The 26,674-nt window shown below is 38.7% G+C and overlaps 1 protein-coding gene across 1 annotated transcript in view; it reads right to left on the bottom strand.

Annotated features, from left to right (window-relative positions):
* LOC111870187 (Meckel syndrome type 1 protein) overlaps positions 1-26,674 on the bottom strand; it is a 27,767-nt gene continuing 1,093 nt past the window's right edge. Inside the window, exons 2-10 of the mRNA XM_023862271.2 lie at positions 21,470-21,773; positions 20,084-20,322; positions 16,617-16,866; positions 9,713-9,875; positions 5,953-6,090; positions 5,311-5,552; positions 2,404-2,719; positions 1,306-1,639; positions 1-190 (exon numbers count right to left, since the gene is read on the bottom strand). Coding sequence (XP_023718039.1) covers positions 2,450-2,719; positions 5,311-5,552; positions 5,953-6,090; positions 9,713-9,875; positions 16,617-16,866; positions 20,084-20,322; positions 21,470-21,773 — 1,606 coding nt within the window. The 3' untranslated portion in view covers positions 1-190; positions 1,306-1,639; positions 2,404-2,449. The remainder of the gene's footprint in view (positions 191-1,305; positions 1,640-2,403; positions 2,720-5,310; positions 5,553-5,952; positions 6,091-9,712; positions 9,876-16,616; positions 16,867-20,083; positions 20,323-21,469; positions 21,774-26,674) is intronic.

Here is a 26,674-nt window from a genome sequence, read left to right as displayed (position 1 = left end):
TAGTCTTTAATATCTGGTTTATTTCATTACTTCTTAATGAATTACAGATAGATGTCAGCAGAAATACTAGCTGGGTCTGCAACACTGGCATTTCCTTCCTGCCCTGAAGAAACAGCACTTCTCTCTTTGCCGTCACATCTACGGAGTCCTATAAGCCTCTTATCCCATAACTTATAGTCTTCCTTTCCATCTATAATGCAATAATATTAATTTAACAACATTAATTCACACTCAATTCGCTAAATGTTCGTTAAATTTTCAAATGTCATTAAAATTACTAAAATATACGTACATTTGGTGTTTATGCTACATGTTTCAGCTGCATAGGGCCATCTTCAGGAAAAGCATTTTTTAAAAGAGTCAACTGCACTGTGCACTTGGTCAAATAGTATTCATTAAGGTACGTCATTGCTGTTATTATTCATTTTTTTAATTCTGATGTTGTAGGATGATTTTCTTCCTATCTTATATACTGCGGCTGTGTTTGTGCCCCTCTGGGTGTGCCGCTCTCTTAGTTGTGTGTATCTAGTGTTGCTTTGTGTTTACTGGTGATCTTTTCCTTTGTTTAGCTAGCATTTGCTGAAGACAGACATAAGGACAACTTGGTTCTACACTATAAGGGTGGGGGCACACCAAGAAAACTGAGAACCGCAATTTCCGAGAATTGTTATCAGCCTGAGTTGAACACATGTTACTGAATGGAGCAGTGCAAATTGAGGAAACTGCATTGCCGTTTCCTCAATTTGCGCTGTTCCCTTCAGTAGTATATGTTCAACTCAGGCTGACAGCAATTCTCGGAAATTGCGCTTGCATTGTGGTTGTGTTTCCTTGGTGTGCCCTCACCCTAATTGGTAAAAATATTGTCTTGCTTTATTTATCTTATCACCTGCTTTCTATGTTTTATATCTGAGGAAAGTGGTACTCATGCAGTATTTAGCCCAAAAGACACAGATTTGAATGCCTTTTCACATGTGAGGTACTGGCCCGAAGCAAAACCTTACACCCAGAGGGTCAGGATTTTTCACAGCAATTTACTCTCTCTGCTAGCTGATATTAATAGTGATGGAAGGGAAGGATGTAGACTGTATAATGATTATTGAGTAAGAGAATGAGTAAACTACGGAATTTGAGAAATCAACCCAGTGTTAAAACATATGATAAATTATCACTCTAATCTGACCTAGGAATGGGGGCCATGATGCAAGTACAATAAAGCCGTTTATAACTGAATCCTTAGGGGCCTTAATATTTTCCACTTTCAGACAGGTTACTGCTTCTAGATAAAAATTAAAGCACAGTACGTACCATATGCAGTTGGATTCCGATCACAAGTCAAGAATTTGTATATTACAATGCTGTTGAATGGTTCATATTTGTAGTGCCTTTTTCTTCTTTCTATCAGTATACTGAAGTATTCTGCACAATTTTATCAATGGATGGGCTTAATACTCTTCAAACTGTGGCAGGAATATTCCTTCTCAGACAAATTCCAGGAACCACAGGATGGAACAAAATGATGTGGGCTGTTCAAATGAAATCTCTTTGCATGTTCTGACATGTCATGGCGATGCAATGGTGTCCAGCAGACCAGGGAGCTCTTTGAAGACAGGAGCCACTGGCTGGTATGTCAGTAGGATGCCTGCAAGTATTATGAGTTTAGGGTGACCTCCAATGCCACTATGATATGATAATACAAAAAGCTATGCAATGTGTTTTCTTGGAGGGTGGACTCAAATTTTTAAAATATTATTTGGCTGAGGTTCCTTATTTAACAGGTTAAAATAACATCAAATTTGGCGTTTGAAACCAGATTAGCATACATCAAATTTCTGTGGAAGTACTTCAAATATGTAAACGTTCCTTGGAAAAAACATATTCCATACTTGTACCTAAATGCATTCTATCAGATACAGTCACTACAAGTGTGTGTGTGTGTGTAAATAAAAATAACAATAAAAAAATTATATATATATAAAAAGCAATAACCAATGTATCTTGTGCTGTTTGTACATGTAATGAATTTCAGTATTTCATTTAAGTATTCATTTTGAGCTTTGCAATGCACTACAATAACCATGAGGTGAGGTTTTGCAGAGTTTCATGCTAAACAAATATATTTCACAGAACAAAATGGTTTGTCAGTATTAATGCAGTGCTGTCAGAATTACTGCAGTGCCATCAGCATTACCATACCACTGTTAGTAGTTGTGTACAAAAACAAAATCTTCTGTCAGTAGTACAGATGCCAGTTTATTGTTTTGCATGCAAACAGCCCTATGCCTTAATTTTCAGTATTTCTTCATGTTAAAGATATGCACAGCACAGAATAAAACATCCTACTATATTACCGATAAAACATTAATTAAAATATGATAAAATTTAAAGTAATTTACTGTATCATACCTCATAACCAAAGCTGTACAAAGAAAATACAAGTTTACTCCAATTATCATGCTTCCAGTCCATCCCTGGCTTTCAACATCCTTTCTCGTGCTCGTTTGAATGCAATGAGAACAGCATTGACACTGCTGACTAGAGTAGCTGCACTGAGTCTTTCTAAAAGGAATGATGAGTATCTGTTGACTCTGGCATCACCTCTTCCACCATCAGCTACAGTGTCAGATCCAGCAAGAGCTTGTGAGTGGTGCATAATGTTGAACTTCACTGTCACATCACCACTTGTTATTGTATGAAGCCCATACTTACTCAAGAGAGAATCCTGCATATGAAGAAAATTGTTAGGTAACAAGATACATGAACTTATGCATAAGTGAATAATTTATTTTTCCACCTTCGACATAATGCACTGCTACCTGCAGGAGAGTAAAACAATAAGACAAAATAATTTTTAACATTCTTTAGATCAGCTCCATATTCCTGGTATTTTTGAATCACCACTTCCATAAAACTGACCTGTATCTGATTAGAGAGGTCTGAATGAAATAATGGCTTGCCAGACCCTATACTTCATTTACTGAAGCAGATTCAACTGCAAAGCACGGAATGAAATGGCCACATGATCATGAATGATGAGTAAAGGATACTGATGCAAGAAGTCACAGGTTATTAGGAGGTACTACATTGGTTTCATTTTGAAGAGTCTGAAAAAAAAACATTAACAATTCAGCCAGGAAATCAGTTCTGTAAAATTGCATAATGAGGAGCTTCGTAACTTGTACTCTTCTCCAATTATAATTAGAATGATCAAGTCGAGGAGGATGAGGTGGGCAGGCCATGCAGCATGAATGGGGGGAAAAGAGGAATGCATATAGTATATTAGAAGGAAAGAGAACACTGGGAAGACCAAGGTGTAGGTGGGTGGACAATATTAAAATGGATCTTAGAGAGACAGGATGGGGTGGTATGGATTGGATTGATTTGGCTCAGGATAGGGACCAGCGGACAGCTCTTGTGAACATGGTAATGAACCTTCGGGTTTCATAAAGTGCTGGGAAATTCTTGAGTAGCGAAGAATTGGAGGCTCCTCAAGAAGGGTTCAGCTCCATGAGTAAGTAATCAGTTCTGTGGGTGACGTCTTGTTCAAATACACAAGAAAAAAAATTGTAAGTGACCTTTAAGGTTCATATTATGAAGATTACTGCCTTCTGGAATGTGATGCTGTGAGACCTGGCAGATGTTTGCCAGCATTTTGTAGAAATGTGAGTTAGCTGTGGCAAACAGCATCAGCCTGAGGCACTGTATACCTGTATCCTCTCTACTAAATCCAGATACAGTAAACTCCCAGTTATCTGGTATCCAAGCATACAGAATTCTTATCCAACTTGCAACCATTTCAAAGAAAATTTACTATTTTTACAGTTATTCAATAGCAAGTTCTCGATGCACAGATACGCACTTGCCACATCCTCTCAGCCCGCATTTGCAGCACTACCCATTGTACTCCCTCATGCAGGTACATTGCAGGAGAAACTGCATGAATTCATGACTGTGTTATATTACATGTATCCCAAATTTTTCACCCATCAGTTTGTTGTGTTTCCTAGGAAGACTCTTACACAAGAACTAAAGCAAAAATGTGTTGTTTTAACTCTGTACTTGCGTTCTACCCTGCCCCAGTGCCACTCTGTCTGCCACAGATCCCATATGACTTGACCTGACCCCCAAGTCTTTTAACATTTTGCGTAGAACAGTAGGGGATCATGTTATAGCACTACACTTTGCAAAACTTGATGGCTTCAAGGCTGGGTGCCCCACAGATCTGAGACATTGAGAAGTGTCCAACGTGTGTTATTGTTAGTCCAATAGCTTCCTGCATTGTACATTGTATTTTGTGGCTAGTGTATAGGGGTCGGAAATGTTTCTGCAGTTGTGCTGCATGTTGTTTAAAAGTATTAAGCCATAATTACAGCATGACATGAAAATGCTTAGACTTGAATATGAGGTTTGAAATTGGTGGCTCATCGAAGAGACAAAAAGGAAGATGGCATGGATTGACTTCTTAGATGCTGTTCATCATTTTGGGGAACAAAGATGAAATATAACCTGTTGTTCTATGTGATGGTTGAACAGTGCCACAAAAACAAGCGTGCAATGTAGAGACTGAAGATTTAATTACAGAATCCACACACTTCAAGTGACTTTGTGATGAAAGATCAGCTGCTATACTGGTTAATGGACCAATGATTGAGGCAAAAGCCAATCATTTTGAAGTACACTTAATGACTGAGAACTTTCAGTGATGATAAGGGTGATTTTACTGCTCCAAAGCAGAAAAGGCATTAGTGTACAAAAAGTGTCTGGTGTCTGCTGCACTTAGGACCTGCTCATAATGCAGCAAAACAGACAAACAGAATAACAATTCTGGTGAATTTGCTCTTTTGTTTATCTTGAAACTCAGAACATTTATCAAAAAAGTGTGTTAGTTACAAAACGTGTCTCATTTTTCTCCACAACTTTTCTGTGAAACACTTTTCACTTCAATAATATTCAGTGAGTTGTGCTCAAGATGAATATGAAGGCACATGTAGATTTTCATGCATATTGTCCATTATTGCAATCCAGTTTTAATCAAACTCTGAATGTGTTGACAAATTTTAGACGAACTCCCCAATTCATTTTGTTGAAAACATGCCAAAAATAATAAATTGTTGAACCTGCATTAAGTATTTTGCAGACCTTTTTGTGACATGCATTCTTAGCAGTTAGGAGATAGACTTAAAAGATTATGTGTTTGGAAATGACATGGACCCATTAGAACAAGCATTTTTTAGTAATTTTATAAATTCTCATACTGAGGTTGTGCTATGAAATAAGAATATTACTTATTTAAAGCATTTGACTAATATATACCTGAAAATTGGATGGTATGCCCACAAAATCTATATCTTCCAGTTCTGGTGAACCTCCAATAAAAAACCTTCGCATTTCTCCAGTAGGATTTGAAGATAATGGTCTCCATGTGGACACAACAATAGTGTGTAGGCCAGGAGAAGGTGGAAGAGATACATAACCATAGCCTTCTGTTCTACATCTGGTCCAGCTGTCACTGGATAGAACTTTGATAAACATTTGTGGCCATGACAGCAAAACATCTAAGAAGAAAATATATTTGAACAAAAAGTATCATTACAAAGGAATAAGTTGTACATAAAGGTTACAAATTGGAGGAGTTGACATCAAAACATGGGCTCACAGATAAATTAATGCAAACATGGCTATCTATCTAACTATACGAAAAACACGATGTTTTGGAAACTGGATCTGTTTCTGTCCTCAGGTGAGGGAAAACACCTATTCTGTTGGGTCCCATAGAAAGAGCTAGCCTCAATCACTGGACCAGTGAAACAGATCCAGTTTCCGAAACGTTGTGTTTTTCTTAGTTATCTTAAAACCAGGACAACAGATAAAGTCCGAAAACCCACTATCTCTATGGGTTATACACCACTGTCAGAATCCTATAGTAACTAATCTATGTCTTTGTTTATTACTAACCTGTTTCAGTCTGCAAGACCTCTAAATTGAAACTGAGCTGCAATTCAAATAGGTAGCTGAAATTTGCTATTCCTGTTTGCCGTGCACTGCATGTTTGTGTGACACCTGATAATTGTTTTGTAGTCTCACAACTCCAGCCTGGGAATAGAAACACTTCAGTAGAAAATTTTGTTCAAACACAAAACACATACTTTTGCAGGGATTGTTTCTTGGACTGAGAAATTATCCTTTTCACAGTGAAATCTCAACTATTAAAATTTCTGTGGAATGTCTCTGTCTTTTTACATAGTGTACTGGGTCATCTATTCAGAAGATCAATGAATATGTAGCCTTCAAAAGATTATTTTTTGTTCAACAGCCTAACAATGCATGAATGTGTTGTATTTGTGCATAGCTTATGACACTGCATGGACATAGGGAGTTGCATGAGATGTATAGCATCCTGAAGCTATGCTTATGGTCTAACATGTGGCTTGAAATGTTGAGACAGTCAATTAGGTAACTCCTGTGGACATTTGTTATTGGTTGCATGGTTCCTGACTATAGAAACCTATGAAGAAACCAGTTAACCAGTTTCTCAAATTCAAAATTATGTACCAGAGTAACTACATATCTTGAAGGACACTCGTCTCCAAGGTTCTGAAGAGTCAACACTGCCAATATACAGTTTATATTTGTGGGTGAATCTTGTTTGGATTTCTGCTGATCAATTCAGGCTCACTCCTATGGAATAAGAAAATTGTCTGACAAGTTATTATCATATCAAGTGTTCATAAAGTTAAAAGTAACTGTGAAATATTTATGTATTCTAGAGGTATTACTTTATTTTTTTATAATCAAAAGGGAAAATTAAATTATTTTAGCACCAGCCACTGCATACTCTTGAGTTTCCTCTATGTCAGATACAAATGATTACCTGTACAGAACTATTAGGCTTACTTTGGACTCTATCCATCGTCTCGTGTATATATATAAGACAAAAAACCACAACGTTTCTGAGACTGGCTCTGTCTCTGTCCTCAGGTGGATGGGGCAGGATAGACCTACTCAGTTGGGCCCGTTAGAAAGAGCTAGTCTCAAGGACCTCCAGTCCAGTCCAAAATAAGCCTAACAGTTCTGTACAGCTTACACCATCAGCAGAATCCTTTCAAGTCCAACTGACTACCTGTTCACTTTATCCAACTCTTGTAATAAGCTGCAACCTGTCTGATGTCCTGAGAGAACTCTCATATTGTACTGAGCATAAATTCCTCCAGACCCTGAGGTCAGATGAACATCATCACACCTCTTTTATTAATAATAGCCTCGAAGCATAATCCAGTTATACTTTTGATGGACTGTTTTACACAACATTCATAAATGTAGTTCATATACAGGATATCCAGATGAAAGGTATCCAAAATAAAATAATTATATCTCAGAAAGCATTTTACACATTTATGGGTTACAATATTACAAAGGAAAACTATCAAAGTTTTTTCCTGAGTATATAACTTTCTCAACAAATTGGTGGCACAACAAATATCCAGATCATATTCGACCTCGTGCCATGTTGCTTCGAGCATGTTTGGTGTTACCGTAGCCACAGCATCCCTTAAGCAGGTTTTCAGGTGTTGAAGGTCATTGATCTTAACCTGGTAGACAATGTTCTTTACATAACCCCACAAGAAAAATCCAATGGGCTTAAATCTGGCAACCTAGGAGGTCAAGTGACAAGGTCAAGCCATCTCTGGCCAGCTGATTCCTAACATGGTGGCAGAAATATGGTGGTGCCCCATCTTGTTGGAGGGTAGTTTGAGGGGGTAATTGGGGCAGAGCACACAGCTCCAGTATGTCCAAGAATGAATGTCTGGTCACAGTCTTTTCCAAAGAGAAAAATGGTCCAACTTGTCGTGCATTAAGCCAAAACACACATTCACTTTGGGGCTGTCTCTCTCCAACTCACATGTGACATGTGGATTTTGACTGCCCCAAATCCTGCAGTTGTACCTGTTTAAAACTGCAATGACATGGAATGTCGCCTTGTCCGAGAAGCACACTTGCCGGAGGAAATTGGGTAATGCGTCAATTCTTTCTAGCATGCCCACAGCGATGTTTGTACATGCTACTTGGTCACTCTGTTTTAATGCATGAATCATTTGAATCTTGTACGCACTTAGGTGGAGCCTTTTGTGTACCACATTGTGCACTGTTGAATGTGGAATTTGTAACTGCAAGCTAGCAGCATGAACTGATTTGCACAGACTTCGCTGGAATGCCTCTCTAATGCAAATGACATTGTCTTCAAAGGTCCGTGTCTTTCCAGGATTTTACATGTAACATACCACCTGCAGTCCTCAGTTTGTTATCCCAGAACTGAATCCTTTTCCATGTAGGAGGGCGACAAAAATATTGCAACACAGCACGCATATAAACTACACCAGTAAAAACAGGAACACATCACCAAGAGGGATAGACGACAATATCCACTACCAAGGAAGATAAAACACGATTCATATTAGTTCACGAACAAATTTCTTAACTTAAAAATAAGTTCTTACACACATCATAACATAATTTTAACGTAAAGGAAGGCTGCCGTGGTGAAACAAACTGAATTTTATATACAGTGAAGTGGAAAATTACATTTTTAAAATATCCTTTATGGAAGTGATTGCAACTACATCACTTCTAAGTAATATACTTCAAGAATGTTCTTATTATAAAATTTTACACCAAACATCTATTTCGACAATGGAAAATTAACAACTACATATAGTGAGCATCGTAAATCTTTTAAGCGTATATAGTCCTATAAAAACATTTACGTATTGGTGGGTTCCTGATCGTAGTGGTATACCTCTGATGATGGTGCATTAAGAATCGAAACATGTTAGGTAACTAAGTGCTGAAGTGGTGAAGGCATTATATGTCACACTGGACTGAAATAAACTTAATTGTAAAAATATTGCATTTTAAAATGATGCTGAACAGCTGTAAGAGTTCGGAACTCTGCTAGCTACAACACACATTGAACCTGTTCTTATGGTGTCAACATTGTTACTGAGTTCACCGAAGTTCACCAGCTGGTAAATATGCATAAGCTAGGCATGAAAAGAAAAAAACTTCTAGAGTTTTCCTTTTCAATGACATAAACTGGATATGTGTATGACAATTAGTTTCTGAGATATAATTTTTTTATTTTGGATACCTTTCATCTGGACACCCTCCACCTTGTCCACAAGTTCTATATTTTATTTAATAAGACCTGGAATAGTTTCTTTTTTCCTTTACAATAATAATGGTCAATGGTCTGATGTACTGATAGTGTGATGTTTTGCATTTTCTGTCCCCAGATCATGACCCGTGGTTTGTTCTTTGTACTGGGTGACCACGAGGAGTAACTTATTATAGAAGATAATTGGAGCACATTGTAAAAACGTTTTTGTTATAGATACGTTACACCCATGGCAGTGACTGGCTACAAGATAAGTGACAAGATTTAAAATCCTGAAGAACTACTGGAATTTTTCTCTTTGACAATATGTCTAACGAAGCCACTACAGAAATATGAATTTATGGTAACTGCACAAATTTAACCTCGCAGATCATATATGATGCTAATTTAAGGTTTCACACAGTTCCACAATATGAATTAATACAAAAGTATTTGTATACTGCTCAATTTTAGAAAGAAATTACATAGGGAGTAGGTATCACTAAAGAGAGTCAATTATGGTAGGAAAAGTTAACAGTATGACAGAATAAATAAACCACTAACCTTTTGGTAATTCAAAGAAGTAATGGACAAACAGGTGGTCATATTCAAAATGTTTTGCAGATGAAATCTCACCCAAGATATGAACTTGAAGTATGCCATGATGAGGCATTTCAAATTCTGAACCAACTTGCATCTGCCTAATATCCAAATGATGCTCATACAACTGGAAAAGGAAAAAAGTCATCATCACAATCATCTTTCTTTAAGTATTATTTTCTGAACTATTGCATCTTTTGTCTTCTATGCGGTTTATAGATACAAAGAAGTTTTTGGATCTCAAAAAACTCACTTGCTTGCACACAGTCTCTCCAGGTTTACATGTATATTTTTATTTTAACGAGATCATCTAGGGGCAAAGATTTTTCTCTTTGCCACTGCATTCATATCAAATCTATGGACCATCCAGCCCCTTTCACATCCAATGGCTCTTTGCCCAGAGTTAAAGCAGCTGAAGAATAAAGGTGACAATTCACCTCAATCAATATGTCTTCATAGAATACTGCTTAATTTCGGAGGATAACTTCAGTTTTACTGCCTGTATGCAGCTGTTATGTGGTAGTGTAGCTGGTTGAGGAACTATGCTACAAGCTGGAAGGTCATGCATTCAATTCCTGATGAGGTCACGGGAATTTTCAATTGACCTGACCTTCCAGCCGCACTATGGTCCTGGGGTCTACTCAGCCTCTAACAGAAATGAGTACAAGGAATCTCCCTGGGGGTAAGAGGCGTAAGGATGACAACCTCACCACCATCTGTGAGTCGACTGCTTAGAAAATGTGGGAATCTCGATGTCTAACATCCCTATGGGCCTCCACGGCCGGTTAAAGGAATAGCTTTACCTTTCATTTTCTTTTTCCCACGCAAGTTGACTCAAATGGCAAGACTTACAACTTGTATTCAGGAGGTCCCCAATTTGAATCTTAGCCAGGTACTGCATATTCTGATTCAAGTTTTTGTTTATGATTTTTCTCAGTTACTGTAGGTAGATTCCGGGATACACCTTTAATTTAGCAAAGACTACTTCCTTCTGCATCCTCTGTAATCTATTACTCACTTATTATCCTACCACTTCATGCTATATAGCCTGAGATACTGGCAGCTTGACTATGTATAAGCCTTAAATACTAACCAAAAAGAGAAAGGGGGAATCATAATATTGGTACTGAAATTTATTCCTAGTTCATACCAAACTGGAGAGATGTGAATCAGGCGTGTATTTACAGTAACAACAATACATGTTTCTGTGTCATATTTTTTTGTACATGTCTTAATTTGTTAATATAATGTCCCATTACTAATTTCTGTAAACATCACACGCGAAGGTGAATTACTAATAAATTTCTATATGCTGATAACATATGCTGTGATCAGATGAGAAGAAGCCAACTAGACCAGTGTTTCTGCTAGAGAAAGTTATTCATATCATATATTTCTAGCTCACTTTGCAAAAATATGTTTCCTTTTGTTGCAATTCCTCATCCTAATCTGTCTTCTGGGATATAATGCTGTGTGGTCCAGTAAATGAATGAATAAATGTATGAGGGGTGGGCCATAATATTCTGGCCCTTGCACTGCAACCTTCAATGATCTATTGTGCTTACCCTTTTGATTACTTACTTAATCCATCCCTCCCATACCCCACAGCGTCAAGGTTTTGCAGAGAGCCCACCATGAAGTCCTGCTCCTTTTGATTAACCCTTCATTAATCCTACATTTTGAATGAAATGTAGGACTTTGTGTATGGGGGTGTCATGGTAGTCTCCTGGTTCAATGAAGAACTGGCCCAGGTGGATATGTGTGGCTGAGTCATCTTCTTCTAGGCACCTTTTGCAAGTGCATTTGTCAGTACCAGTTTGAAAAGGTGCCCTTCTACATGACAGTGTCCTGTAAACAGTCCTACTACCCATCTTAATTGGTCTCTGTTTAATTTCAACATATCCTTTGTTCTTCTGGCAGGGGGCCCTAGTATAAGTCCCTCTGCCTGTCTGAGTCCAGTTACAGATTTCTAATGTTTTTTGTGATTCCTGTCCAGTGAACAGATGTTCAGATCCTGTTCTTGCCAACTGATCTGCCATTTCATTACCAACAGTACCGTCATGACTTGGCACCCATATCAGCTGAACTCTGTTATGTTTTGCCAGCTGCACGAGGGACTGATGGCAGACCCAGCCCAGTTTTGACGTGATTTAGAATTTTCCAAGAGCTTTAATTGCAGCTTCACTGTCTGATAGAATGTAGATGTTTCTGTTTTTATAGTTCCTATTTAGATTCTCAACTGAGCATGCCTTCATGGCATATACTTCTGCCTGGAATACTGTTGTGTACTGCCCAAGGCTAAAACTAGGTTTCCACCTTGTCCCATAGCAATATACCCCAGCTCCAATGATTATTTTTTTTGTCTTGGAGCCATCTGTATACCATATTAGTTCCCCTTTCTGTCGGGTTGGAACTCCTTTTTCCATTCACTTCTAGCAGGGAATCTGATGGTGAAGGGTTTATCATAGACATGTCTCTGTATCATTTTATCACACACCATCTGTAGGATGTTTTTTTTTTCATGTTGAGTCATGTATGATCATCCAAAACCTTCAGACTTGAGTTTCCATTGATTACTGCAATGTAGTTTGTTAATTTCCTGCCTTGGCCTCCACTTCCACCTGCAGATGTAGTGGGGACAGTCCATGGAGGATTTCAATTGCAGCTGTTGGAGCTATTCTCATTGCTCCTGTAATTTCCAAGCAGGCCATCCTTTGCAATTTGCTAAGTTCTGCCTGGCTTGTTCTGAATTTAACTCTGGGCCACCATATAGTGGTAGCATAGGTAACTATGGGTCTCACAACTGCAGCATACATTCAGTATATCACCTTTGGTTTCAGTCCCCAAGTTTTCTGAACATGCCTCTGCATGTCCAGAAGGCCTTATAGGTCTTGTTGATGACCTTGTTTGGCTGCTTTTTCCATCTCAGTCTCTTGTCTAATGTTAGTCCAAGGTACTTGACTTCGCTGGATAGCTGGATCGTTTTGGTTCCTTAAGTCCCTTTATATTCCTCTTCCCAGTAAAGGGTATAAATACCATCTTGTTTGGGTTGATAGACAAATTTATTCTTTCACATCATTTTTGGACCGTGCACAGGGCTGTCTGTAAGACCTCTGACACAGTCTGAAGGTATTTCCCATTGATAAGCATTGCTATATCATCAGCATATCCTACTGTGTAATGCCCACTGTCACTGAGTTCCCAAAGAAGATCGTCCATGACCAGGCTCCACAGCAGAGGCGAAAGCACACTTCCCTGTGGAAACCCCTGGTCCAGTAAAGTCAGCCAAGAGTGTGGAGGAATATGTTGCCTCCATCTTCAGGATTACAGGATAAGCCAAGCAAGAGAACAGCATGAAGCAGGAAGCAAGCGGAGATCTTCAGTGTATTAATGTCTGTGACACCTAATTGTGTATATTATGAAATGGTCCATTCTGCAAACAGATTGTATGTATTGTTATCAAATCTGTCTTGAAATATTTTCTCTATTGCAACTGACTTCTCATTACTGCAAATTTGTTTATGAACACAGTATGGTCACAAGAAGCGATGTCCCTACCAACAAATGCATGTATCACATGTACATGTGAGAATTGTGTGTGCTGAAAAGAAACATGTTACTTTTGCAGAGTTTCACAGTGTCAACAAACCCTTCTTTCAGAGGTGAAACTTTGGAGTAAAAAGCACAACCTATATATGGATGCAGGACTATCATGCTATTTACCTAGGGGGTTAATGAACTACAAAGGTCAGATAAAAAGTAGTGGCAACAGTTCCGAAATGACTTGATTACCTGAGGTAAACACACTTACATTCCTTCAATATAATCATCGCCCCCCATGTGTACCACCACCTCCCAAATTTGTGGAAGCATCATACGCCATCAGCGCATCCACTTCTGTTGATGTCCAGCAGTGACCGCCCTACAGCACGAATAATGTCCTCTCTTGTGTTGTAATGTGTCCCTCACAGTGGTTCTTTCATTTTGGCAAAGAGATCATAATCGCACGAACTCATATTGAGTGAGTATGGCGGATGATGCAGTATCTCCCATCGCCAGCGGCGAAGGAGATCCTTGACAGTGTCAGCAGTATGAGCCCTTGCATTGTCATGAAGGATGATGGGGTTTGTTGCCAACAAGTGTCGTTGCTTTCTCCTGAGTGCTGGATAAAGATGATTACGCAGGAAATTGCAGTACTAGGCAGCGTTTACTGTCTGTCGTTGAGGTACAGTGTGGTGCACTTTCTTTGGACGAGGAGAGCCAGGATGCTTCCATTAATTTGATTGTCGCTTCAAGTGCAGTTCTTATGAGCGAGTCCAAGTTTTGTCCAAAGTGACGATCCTTCTAAGGAAGTTGTCACCTTCCCTCTGGTACCGGTCCAACAGGTCTTGTGCAATTGTTGTTGCAATGTTGCCATTGTTGTACCTCGGACATTGTATGGGGTACCCAATACGCTGCAATTTTGCAGTATCCAAGAATATTGTGCAGAATGTGGAGCATGGTTTTGTGACATACGCCTACCTCAGCAGCTAACTCCCACACAGCCCACTGACAATCAACATCCAGCAAAGAAGCAAGAAGCTGAATTGTGTGGTGGTCAACATGGGGTCTTCCTGAACGACAGCTGTCCTGAATGGCATCCCTCCCTTCATGGAAAAATTTCACCCATCGTGCCACTGTGCGATATGGCAAAACAGCATCACCACATGCTTCTCGCAGTCCATGATAACAGTTTTGTGTACTACAACCTTGTGCAACTTCAATTTTTATCCAGGAGTGCTGTTCTTGTTTCGTAAACATGTTGTTAGGGTGCTTGAACTGGGCTCCTGCACTTCAAGGCAATGCACAATGCAACTCAATGAAACACAACCAGAGCCACTCACTGCACTACTTCAACTGAACTTCTGCTATCAGCTACAGATGGTGCTAGTGTCACCTGACACACATCTTTCATGTTACAGCAGTGTTGCCACTACTTTTTATCCAACCCTTGTATTAACATGGTGTTCATAATCTATGGTTGATATTTGAACTGGGTATCTCCCAGTCACTCAGTCGGTATAATTCACTTGTGGACTACAGGCCAGGAAGTTTGTTTTTTAGTTTTTTTTAATATCCCAAATGTGAGTGCTGTGCAAAGTGCCTGGTAATTCAATTCTAGAATGAATTACAACAAGAGGCCTTCTAGGGAACACATCAGGGAGGCATAAAGACTCACAAATAGGCATATTTCAGAAAGAATGTGAAACACCCATTTCCTACAGTAATTCACACAGTCTTTTAACCCTTACCTCAATATAAAATTTGAGAAAATGGGTAACATTGTGCAACCGCTCTTACGCCCTTTATTTTCTGATGTTGATTGGGTTCCGGTGGCAATGAAAGTCTTCCTCAGGATCGTTTACGGGTCTTGGATTATGAGACAAAGGGTAATGATAATGCGACTGCACACATTACAATTGCTTACTGGTTTAATATATTATTTGCAGAACACGTCTATCCGTCGGAATCACCAAACTAGAAGTCCTCCTTGAAGCCCGGACTATATCCTTGAGTTTGGGGACATTAATTCTCCCACCCTCGCAGATATACTCCATCATCGCTTCCCATTCGATCATTCAAACGGAAGGCGGGTGTTACAACTCTGAATCCTCCAATACCCTCTTACAATTATATCTTCGAAGCCGCTGGTCCAGCGATATTCCCAACGATTCCTGAGATCTCGCTGGACTGCAGCTGCGAAGTGTAATATTTCATACGATGAGCGGCATCCTTTGCTGATAATATATGTATTTATATTGGCTTCACGTAACAACTGACACTGTGGCACCACTATTCCGTGCCGCAGGGATATGAGTGTCAGTTGTTTATACTCCGCTTCCACCAAGTCTTACTCTTAACATTCCAATTTAATCACTACCTTAAATTGGACGACTTCAATACTGATACCTCACCATGCTCACTATAATATGCAACTAACAAAGCTTAAAAGTTAAGATTAAGGTCCGTTAATGCAGTTACCTCTATTTTATGCATTAACATTAGTGCTGGTATGCTTTATTTAGTTAAGTACACATGCCAATGTGCTGCATTTAGACGAATACAGTGTGCCCATGTTACAGATGTTTGCATCATGGTATTTTCTCCTCACAGAAATTATAAATATGATCATAGAATTCACGATACAGACCTTAAATTTGCCCTTATGAAAATGTTGGCTAAGAATTACTTCTTTTAAAGAAAAATGTAAAACACAGATCCAGACATATCACACATTTTTTCATACATGATTGATGTTGACTGTTATTTTAGGAATGAAACTTATTCATGCTTGGTAGATGATTGTTGGTTGCTGAATACTGAAAAACAATGAAATCTGTCTGGCCAGTATTGCTGGTTTCAACACAATCAGCATTTTGTTTTTGGATCCCTAGTGTGTGCACCATTACTTTCATGAAGATATAATCTATGCAGTTTTATTTAGGTACATGGTCTCCATAAACTACTGAAGTTTAATCAAAATTGTTAGTCATTAATAAATAAAAATTGCCATTTTGTGTACTGAGGCCTATCTAAATGGCCCCTATTTTTGGAGTTTGAATGTCTGTATTCACTGGGCACCTCACGATGGATATACTCTTGAACACCAAACATGAATAAACTACATCATACCACTCAAGTGCTTGCGACATGGCTGTATAAGGATTTATTATTTTTTAGATGCGAACCCATGGCCTTTTGGATGTGTATTGAGTTTCAGATCTTAATTCCAGTAGGTGATACTAGTAAGTTAAAATTAATAGTGCAGAAATACTGTTGAATCATTATATTAACAAGACAGATGATGTCCAAACGTAATCACTGATACCTTACTGATGACAGCAAACTCTCTGTCTTTCTCTTCCTGATCCATGTCAACTGAGGCATGTTCAATCCAGTAGCTGTATGTATTGCGAGCATCACCATCTACCTCAATACGATACGGATCTAATTTTCTAACATGCTGAGCTGACGATGATACTGATGTAAAGTCTGGTGTGACCATAAGCACTCCTGTTGCTGAGTCCCAGCGAATTGTACACAGGATATACTCTGACTTTCCCATCCAGTTTTCATCACTACCACAAATAAAACAATTAAAACAGATAATTATTTAATAACAACATCTCTCTCTTGCTACCAAATAATTATGAGGTCCAGCTGAAAGTTTTACGGCTGAATTTATTACAGGGGAAAATAAATATGTAATAGGGTTATTAAGCAAGATCTGGCCACACCACAGCTCAAATGGTTAGCCGCTGGCTTCCCACTGTGGTGGCCCGGGTTCGATCCCGGGTCTGGTCAAGCGGGATTTGTGGTGGACAAAGTGGCGCTGGGGCAGGTTTTCTATGAGTACTTCGGTTTCCCCTGCCAATCTTCATTCCACCAATTGCTCCAAAATCACCCTCATCTATCATCTGGGGCTGGTACAATAGGACAGAAGTGGCCACAGTCCAAGGGACTTAGTCCCACCCCACTAGCAATAAAAGAAAATAAGCAAGATTTGCAGATAGCAACTACTGCTGGTATCACATTTATGGGAGGAATATGCTATGGATATGCTGTGAATGGTAATTTTGTACTTATGTGTCCTTTATAAGAGGGCTATTTAGACAGTGGCCTCTGGTGAGCTGTTAAAAAAACAAGCAATGAGGAAAAACAAATTTATTATATACAAAAAATATGTATACACTTAAGGTACTTCTCAATGTAGTCACCACCAGAAATGAGGTACTTGTCATATTGGGAATAAGTTTTTTGTATGCCTGTTTCAAAGAAGTCTGCCACCTGTGAGCTCAGCCATGTTTTGACAACTTCCATCAACTCCGCATTATTGTCGAAGCACTGTGATCTCAATGGGTTCTTGGGGCAGGTAAACAGGTGGCAGTTGCTTGGAGTGAGATCAGGGCTGTAAGGAGTTTTGTGTAGAAACATATTTAAAGAGTTAAATATTCCATCATTTGCATCACAATATATATTTTCGTTAGTATTTGTATTGCAAAATAAAGTTCTTTTTCCATCAAACATTGATTCTCATACTATTTATACAAGACAAAGACAAGATTTGTATCTACCTCAAGCTAATTTAACTATTTATCTAAAAGGAGTTTATTATGTGGGTATAAAAATATTCAATAAATTGCCCATAGAGATCAAGAACACATCTAATAATTTTAAAAAGTTTAAGGTTGTATTAAGGCATTTCTTGAATACTCATACATTTTATACTGTGGATGAATATCTAAAGAGATAATTTATATTATTGTTGTATTCATTGTGCTGTCTAATTGTGTAATATTTATGTATGTATTCTATGATGATTTTATGATATGTTCTATATCCTTCTTTGGATCTTTTGAACTTGCAATAAATACAATACAATACAACATTTACAGATGTAACCCAGATTTCATCACCTGTTATTTTTACAAATGCGATTGAGAAATTCATTGCCATCTTTGTGGTTTAACTTTAAAAATGTCCAGAAAAGCCAATGCCATTCTCTTGGGTTTGTGTGCACCTGTGAGCATTTTTGGAACCCATCTTGTGCAAAACTTGTGAGAGCCTAGCCTAACTCTGATAATCTCATAGAGAACAATGTGTGATATTTGTTGAAATTTACAGGAGAGTTCTGAAATTGTGAAGTGCCATCTTTCACATATTTTTTGGCCAATACTTTGAACAAGATCTTCATTCACTCCAGATAGCCAACCACTCTCTTCTTCATCATGAACATTTGTTCGCCCTTCTTTGAACATTTTACTCCACTGTCTTACAGATCCTTCAATCATTACATTTTGGCTGTAAACCTCGCATAAATCTTTATGGATTTCCACAGAACACATGTTTTTAGAGCGAAGAAACCTGTTAAGAGAACAAATTTCGCAGCTTGCAGGATTATCAATCGCAGGACACATCACTCTGTACAGGCAAGAACAAATACTAGGTGACCAGTTATGTGATGGTTCACAAGGGACTGAGTCATGTGACACTACCTCACATGTGCAAGCTCTCCCCTGCTCTACATTAGTTGCCTAAAATAAATGGAGGTTACTTTCTGAATATCCTTCATACTGTGTGAAACCTAGGAAGAGGCCATGAAAATCTCCACAAAATGCTAAAGACTGCAATGGGGATAACATTCTCACTTGTTCAGCAACATCTGTGTGCTTTTCTCCCTAAAATAATCAAACTTCAAAGAATGATAATGCAGGACCAAGAAATGCAGTCAAGTGCTCTCATTTCTGGTAACAGACGAATGATGTATTTTGGGGCTGTGGTATGAGTCCAATATATTCAGATGTCAGATGAATTTAATTCAGGATGTGGAATAAGTGTCTCATTTAAACTGCTCCTGAGCCATGTCAATATTCATTCATTCAGCACAGCCCATGGGAACATTTTGGTCAACAACATACCACTGGAGATGAGTGAGTTTCTGGCCTATGTCCATAATTCAATATTCTAAATAGAACACATTTCAGAAACTGCATCTATTTACATCCTCAGGTGAAAGGGTGGGCAAGCACCTACTCAGGTGTGTCAATTAGGTAGAGCTAAACTCAAAATACAACTTGCAGAAACTATAACTACAAGTAATTACAACCATTTCACTAATTCATGCAATTTACAATTCATTACAGCATGTGTTAAGTCTTCTCTATTCATCTTCATTAGTTGTCACCTGGTAATAGCTCTCAACAATGTAGATTCCCCAGCTTTCTTGTTGAACAACTCCTGTCCTTGCTGGCTGGTGACTGTCTAGTAACTCCTCACGGCCGCAACACCTGGCCACTGACTGCATCCTTGCCATGTCTGGCCACCACTGGCTACCACCCACTATCACTCGCTAATACTGACTGAAGACTGCCTGCTTGTCCTGCTGGCCTCCTTCTATAGCCTCACCATGGGCCACATAAGAAACACCGCCCAGAATACTTCCTCTATTGCTGTGTGTGTTAACTCTTGCTGCCATTATGTAACGGTTATTGATCATTGATTAGCAATGAATGCTCACTGAAGAGCGCCATTGTGTGTTTACCTTGCCATAACCTAGAAATGCATGTTTCTTCCCATTCAAGGAATCTGGATCTGAGCCTTCATGTCACAATATTTTCCTCCTTGGTTGGGAAAGCCTTAATTATCTCCTGCAGAGATTCTTCAGTGTAAGCAATAAATGAACAGCAAGGCCAAGGAAAGACACAAAACAGTAAAGAACATATCCGGACCATGTAAACCCTTCCAGTCTTCCTGTAGAGAATAGTTAAATGTAATCAAAACATTGCAATACATTACCTGTCCTTTGTACTCAAGTCAGCTAAGATATAAAAGGTTTGCAATGAAGTTTGTAGAAGATGGTTTTTCTTCTTAAGTTCTGCACTAATATTGTAGTCTACAATATTTCTCCTTGAGAAATCCACATCCTTCCTGTGAAACTTCCTACGGCCAAACTTCTGCCTGCGTCGAATCTCAGCCATTCCTTCAACCAGTGATGTCACTAAAGGCTTTGCATCTGTTGTAACACTCAGGTTGGTCTAAGGAGAAAGTAGGAAATTAAATCACAGTATGAAAAGATTTGAAAAACGTATGTTAAAGGCATAAGTCAATACAGTGAAATGTGTGTAAAATGGAACATGAGTTGATCAGAATCTTATATTTAACCAACATTCCTCTGTTTCTCAGACTACACGGCAACATTTTATTTAAAATTACTTCCAATAAATGGAAACCACATAATGTGGAAATTGAAAGGAACAAGGAGTTCTAGGTATAAGGCAAAGATGTCCTGGTGCTTAATTAAGCACTATACCATGAAGACATATGCCAGAGTGGAGGTACAGCTCCTGTACATTAGACGGAAATATGAGGTCAGCTATAGCCTTGTATGCTTTACTCCCGGGAAAGATCCTCTTGTGCCTATCGGAGAGGAGGCTGGATGGGTCCAAAGTAAGTCTGGAAGACGTAAAGACAAATCTCTGTCCCTGCCAGGAATCAAACTCTGATCCCCCAGCTCTCCAGCCTGTAGCCTAATTGCTACAGTGGCTGAATTCATAAAGCCTACTTTCCTATTGGACTGACTTCTAGTCCTAGAAATCTTGTAGTGTTAATGTCACATTTAGACAATACCTAACTTCTTTGCTCTGTAACCAGGCAAATGGTAGGCCAAAGAATTTAAAATCCAACAATTAAATTCAATCTATCTCATGGGCTGGTCCTGTGTACAGATGGTCATAAGATGGAATTCTGGTGCAGTCAAATTTTTATTGCTTGTAGTTGTATATAGGTTATATATATCATTACTACTGTTATTACAGTTTTTGCATTTATTTCATGTATCACCGCCACCGCCACCGCCACCATTGTGTAATTTACAACAGCAAGCAATAAATAATACTAATTTGAGTAGCATTCAAATGTACAGTCACCTGCACAAGTCTCGTACTCTAACCCATGAGCAAAATTGAATTTTACTACAGGCTTATAAACTTACATTACCTAATATGACATTAATAACTTAAGATTTAAAAGCTTTATGCATTCTACCTGAAACTTCTGTTTCTCTAGAAATAACTATTAAATAGAAACCTGCCTGAAATGGAAAGATGTTCAGGTTATGTTTCATATATGGGGATCCAAACATAAACACAACTTAGAGTACAATATGCTTTCAAATATGGTTACCTCTTCCATGTCAGTGAAATCATCCACATCTGTGTAAGTGAAAAGACGATTGTTAGGAGTATTTTCTTGACTAAGTTGTACTATATCTTTGTGGTATTTTTCTTCGAGAGCAGTGTGGCAGTTCCCAGCATACTGGTAATATGATATTTCAAAAGGACTGAACACCTTTTCTTGCCATGAGAATGTTCTTTCCTCAACCTCCAGTCCTTCCTGATTATGATCCTGTGTGGGCTGCACATCACCTTCATCTTGTTGAAACTGTGGCAGAGGAATGAATGACGACTTGTCATGCTGAAGTCGAACTCTGTAGAACAAAAAACACTGTTATTCCTTACCTTTTTGCCAATTTATTTATGCAATAACAAAGAACAAAGAAATTTTATTGGGAAATGCACCTGGTTCTAATGTTACCTAACCGATATTGTACAGAAATAGGGAATTTAGATTCCCCATAATACAGTTCTGCCAAATGGATTTTAAGGGGGGTTATACTAATAAAGGTATTAAAGGCAAACATAAAGTTGTTCCTGTGCTTATTTAACTTAGCATCACACTACAAAGATGTATGGAGGAACGAATGAAGGTATTCTTGATCCAAGCACTAGATGGAGGTGAGTGGTCAGCTTCACGCCCAGGCCACTTTACCCCCGGGAAAGGAGCTGCTGGTACCCCCTGTATAGAAGGCTGTGTGGGCCCCAGAGCTGGTCTGGATACTATGCAGAAGACAAAAATAACTTACCCCTGACAAGAATTCAACCCTGGCTGTCCAGCCCATAGCCCATCACTATAATGACTGAGCTATACAGGCTCCTCTAGTAATGGTATTAAAGTTTATGCACTTCATACTACACCTACTGAAGTATTACAAGGAAAAGTATGTGAAACAAATCCACATTGCTGAGTTCTACAGTGATAAAAATCTTTGTTCCCTTGTAAAACAAAGTACTTTGCATGTAAATCAATTCACACTGCTAGAAATGCTTTTCTTGCTGCACTGTAATGGAACTTTGATTTAGAACTTTACCTTTGTATGGTAAATTAAAATATTTGCCATTTCTGTATTTTCTGTATTCTGTATTGAGGGGGTGGGTTTATTTCATGTATCACCGCGGTTACTGGTCCATTGTGCGTCCCCCTTTAATTTCTACTGTCTCCATACCCTACCAGTACTGGTGCTTACTATCAGCCCCTTTCTGCCAGCGAGGTTCCAACCTCTTACTGGCAGTGGTATCTAATAGTTATTCCCTTTCTGTCAGCGAGGTCTTCCCTCCTCTGGCAGGGGTTCCTAGTCCCTTTCTGCCAGCAAGGTTTCCACCCTCCACATGGCAGTGGTATCTAATACTTTTAGTTCCTTTCTGTCAGAGAGGTCCCCCCTCCTCTGGCAGTGGTACCTGATACTTCCCCCATCTACCGGAGGAATTGGAAACTACTTGGGCAGGAAACTTGGCCTAATTTTGCTCAGAGGTCTCCTAGAGACATGAGGTTCTTTTATGTGCCGTAAATCTACGACACGGGACCCACGGCTTAAAGTCCCTCCCAGAGGACTTGTTCCCTGAATTTTTCCGCCCTTAAAAATTCCACGACCCCCGCCGGGTTTTTGAACCCGCGTACCACGAGTCATGAGGTGGGAACGTTACCTCTAGACTACGGAGGCCGCTAAAATATTTGCCATACTTTGTTTACAATGTGTCATGTCTTATTATAAAGTATATTATAATGAAACTGACTGGTGTTCTATTACTATTATCATTTGTTTATTTAACCTCCCAGGGCTGTTTGACACGGTCAGCAGGGCAGGTCCACATATCATGTGAACTGACTTGTCCTATATCATGTAACAATGATCTATAGAGACAAAATAAATAAATAAACTGAGAATGTCAGTAAAACCACTCATTTTGAGTATCCTGCGTAACTAATTCAAATATATTCTGTTAAGTGTTCTACCCTGAAGATGGTGACAACAGATTTCTCCAAAACACTGTCATCTATCTACAAGACTCATGGCATCACATCTCAGAAGGCTGTAATCTTCACATTCACTGCCTGGAAACCTCAGATCTCAGTAATGACAGTAAAAAATATTGTAACGGATTTGATCAACATGTTGCCAGGCAGCAGCTCTGTAAAAACAGTACATTATGCAACAATAGAAGTTGTATCTCAGTGAATGAATGTTTATAGCTCTTTGCTAGCCAACAGTCAGCGCGCCAATGGACTGGCAAAGTAACTATCACTTCACTCGTTTTCTCTGTGGTCTTCCTTATGCAACAATAGAACGGTGATTTCTGTGTGGTCCGTATCACAGCCATATAATGCGAACTGTGAGCTGTAAGTTCAGAGCAAATTATAATTAGAAGTAGAGTGACAGAGTGAAAAAGTGAGAGATTTATGAGGAATAGCTATGAAACACTTATGAGGTACAGTTACTAGTTATGAGTTATGAGAGAGATAATAGCGGCGGGAGCACATGAACAGAGCAAATTGGAAGGCTTTATTTTTCTGTAATATTTGGAGTGATTTGAAGTGCTAGGTCCTTTGTTTTAATTACATTACCAGGAGACGACTAGTGTGTGTATAACAGTGAATTGTAAAGTGTGTAAATCACCAAAAGCCCTGTACTGCCTGTGTTGACTGTAATTAAGAGAGATTGTAATCAAAGTGCTAATAAATCCAATCATTCGAACTAGAACCCGTCATTCTTGTCACGCGTACCACCCTAAATACGCAACAATACTCTCATTGGAAGACATGTCAAATTACAAGAAGCAGACTGAGATGTTCACTGTCTGATATGAATTGCACGGGGCTATAAAGTACACAAATAATGTTATGGAAAACTGTTTAATCATTTTGAAGCAAAGAACATGTGGATGTAAATGTAACAGAACAACTATTATACAGCGTAATTCATACCATCATATGATTTAGCAGTTAAATCAAGGGTATATCTTTATAACAGAATTACTTACTTACTCATGGAGCTGAGCCCTTCTTGAGGACCCACCAATTCTGCAGCTACTCAAGAATTTCCCAGCATTTTATGGAACCTGAAGGTTCATCACCGTGTTCACAAGAGCCCTCCACTGGTCCCTATCCTGAGCCAGATTTATCCAATCCATCCCATCCCATCTTATCTCTCTAAGATCCATTCTAATATTGTCCACCCACCTATGCCTTGGTCTTCCCTGTGGTCTCTTTCCTTCTGGATTCCCTCCAATATCCTATACGCATTCCTTGTCTCCCCCATTCGTGCTACAGAACCTGCCCACCTCATCCTCCTTGACTTGACCATTCTAATTATACATGGAGAAGAGTACAAGTTATGAAGCTCCTCATTATGCAGTTTTCTCTAACCTCCTGTGATTTCATCTCTCTTTGGTCCAAATATTCTCCTCAACATGCTGTTCTCAAACACCCTCAGCCTATGTTCCTCCCTTAATGTCTGAGACCAAGTTTCACACCCATACAGAACAACAGGCAAAATTATAGTTTTGTATATTCTAATTTTTATGTTTTTGGACAACAGATGAGAAAACAAAAGGTTCTGGACTGAATGGTAACAAGCATTACCCGAGTTCAATCGCCACTTAATTTCCTCCTGAATCAGGTTTTGATCTGTTATCGTTGTTCCCAAATATCTGAACTGTGTCACATTTTCAAAACATCTGTTTCCTATATTTATGTCATGATTTCGCCCTGCATTTTGGTGATGAGGCAGTAACATATACTTAGTTTTCTCTGTGTTTACTTGTAGACCAACCTCTTTACTTGCGTCAATTAAAGTTTGTGTGTTTTTCTTTATGGTATCTACATTATCACCCAGTAGATTCACATCATCGGCGTAGACGAACAGCTGATGTGTCCCGTTTAGTTTCAGTCCCACCTGGCTTCCCTGGACCTTCCTAATTGCACATTCTAAGGCAAAGTTGAAAAGGAGTGGCGATAAAGCATCTCCTTGTTTTAGACCATTCTGGATAGGAAATTTATCAGACAAATGTTTACCTATATGGACTTTATTATACGTTTCGTTTAAACACATTTTAATCAAACTAACTAGTTTCATGGGTATCCCAAACTCTATCAGAATATTGTACAACACTTCCCTCCTAACTGAATCATAGGCTTTCTTGAAGTCTATGAATAGGTGATGTACTGTCTCATCGTACTCCCATTTTTTCTCCAATATCTGACGAATGCAAAAGATCTGATCTGTAGTTGATCTGTTATGTCAAAACCCACACTGATGATTCCCAATAATTTCATCTATATATGGACTTAACCTTGAAAGAAGAATATTGGACAAAATTTTATATGAAGTTGATAGCAGTGATATCCCCCGATAATTACTACAGTCAGTTTTACCACCCTTCTTGTGAACTGGTACAACAATAGACTCCTTCCACTGATGAGGCAATTTTTCCTTATGCCAAATTTATAACAGAATTACCAGTTGCATAAAGTTAGAATGATTAGTGTCTGGGTACTAACCATAAACAAAACCCAGCTTCAGTGTCAGGAAGTCTGGGTTGGTTAGAATGTTAGGTCCAGTAAGGGTGGAAAAACTTCAAACTCACCAACATGTATAAGCTGCTTTCATATTGTAATACTGCTAAAAATCAAGGAAAGATGCATTAAACACATAGGTTAGGAAGGGAAACAAGAAATGAATACTAAATTGTAATGAGGAAGCCTCTTTGAAGACTGGAAAGGAAACGAAGGATAATGTAAACTACATCTTTGGAAATTAGCTGTTGAGATGTGAAATGGATTGAGATGGATCAGGATTTTATTCAATTATGGACTGTGGTTTCAGTGTTGATAAATCTTTGGACTCTAAAACTGGATTTACACTGCTACAATTTAGTATTACTCCTCAAAAAATGTGATGTTATGAGCAGCAAACTGCTTGATGAAACATGAAATTCATTTACATAATTCCATATTCAAAGTTTAGTGTGCTCCACAATCTTATGCTATTAAATTAGGGCTTGTTATTTTACATGCGATCACAAGCAACAGTACAGGTAAAAAGAGAGAGTTGCCTTATGTCTAAGTGCCATCGAAGGGAATGTATTATTGCTCCACACATTTTTAACCTTCGCAACAGGCAGAAGTAAGTTTGCAGATTCATACTTCAGCAACTGTACCCAGATATCCAATGAACTATAGAACCGATGGACCACAGAAGAAATCTTGCATTGC

This window comes from Cryptotermes secundus, unplaced genomic scaffold, assembly GCF_002891405.2.
Source record: "Cryptotermes secundus unplaced genomic scaffold, Csec_1.0 scaffold1314, whole genome shotgun sequence".
Classification (NCBI taxonomy): Eukaryota; Metazoa; Arthropoda; class Insecta; order Blattodea; family Kalotermitidae; genus Cryptotermes; species Cryptotermes secundus.
The sequence above is the reverse complement of the archived record's forward strand: the minus strand, read 5'-3'. Positions and strand labels throughout refer to the sequence as shown.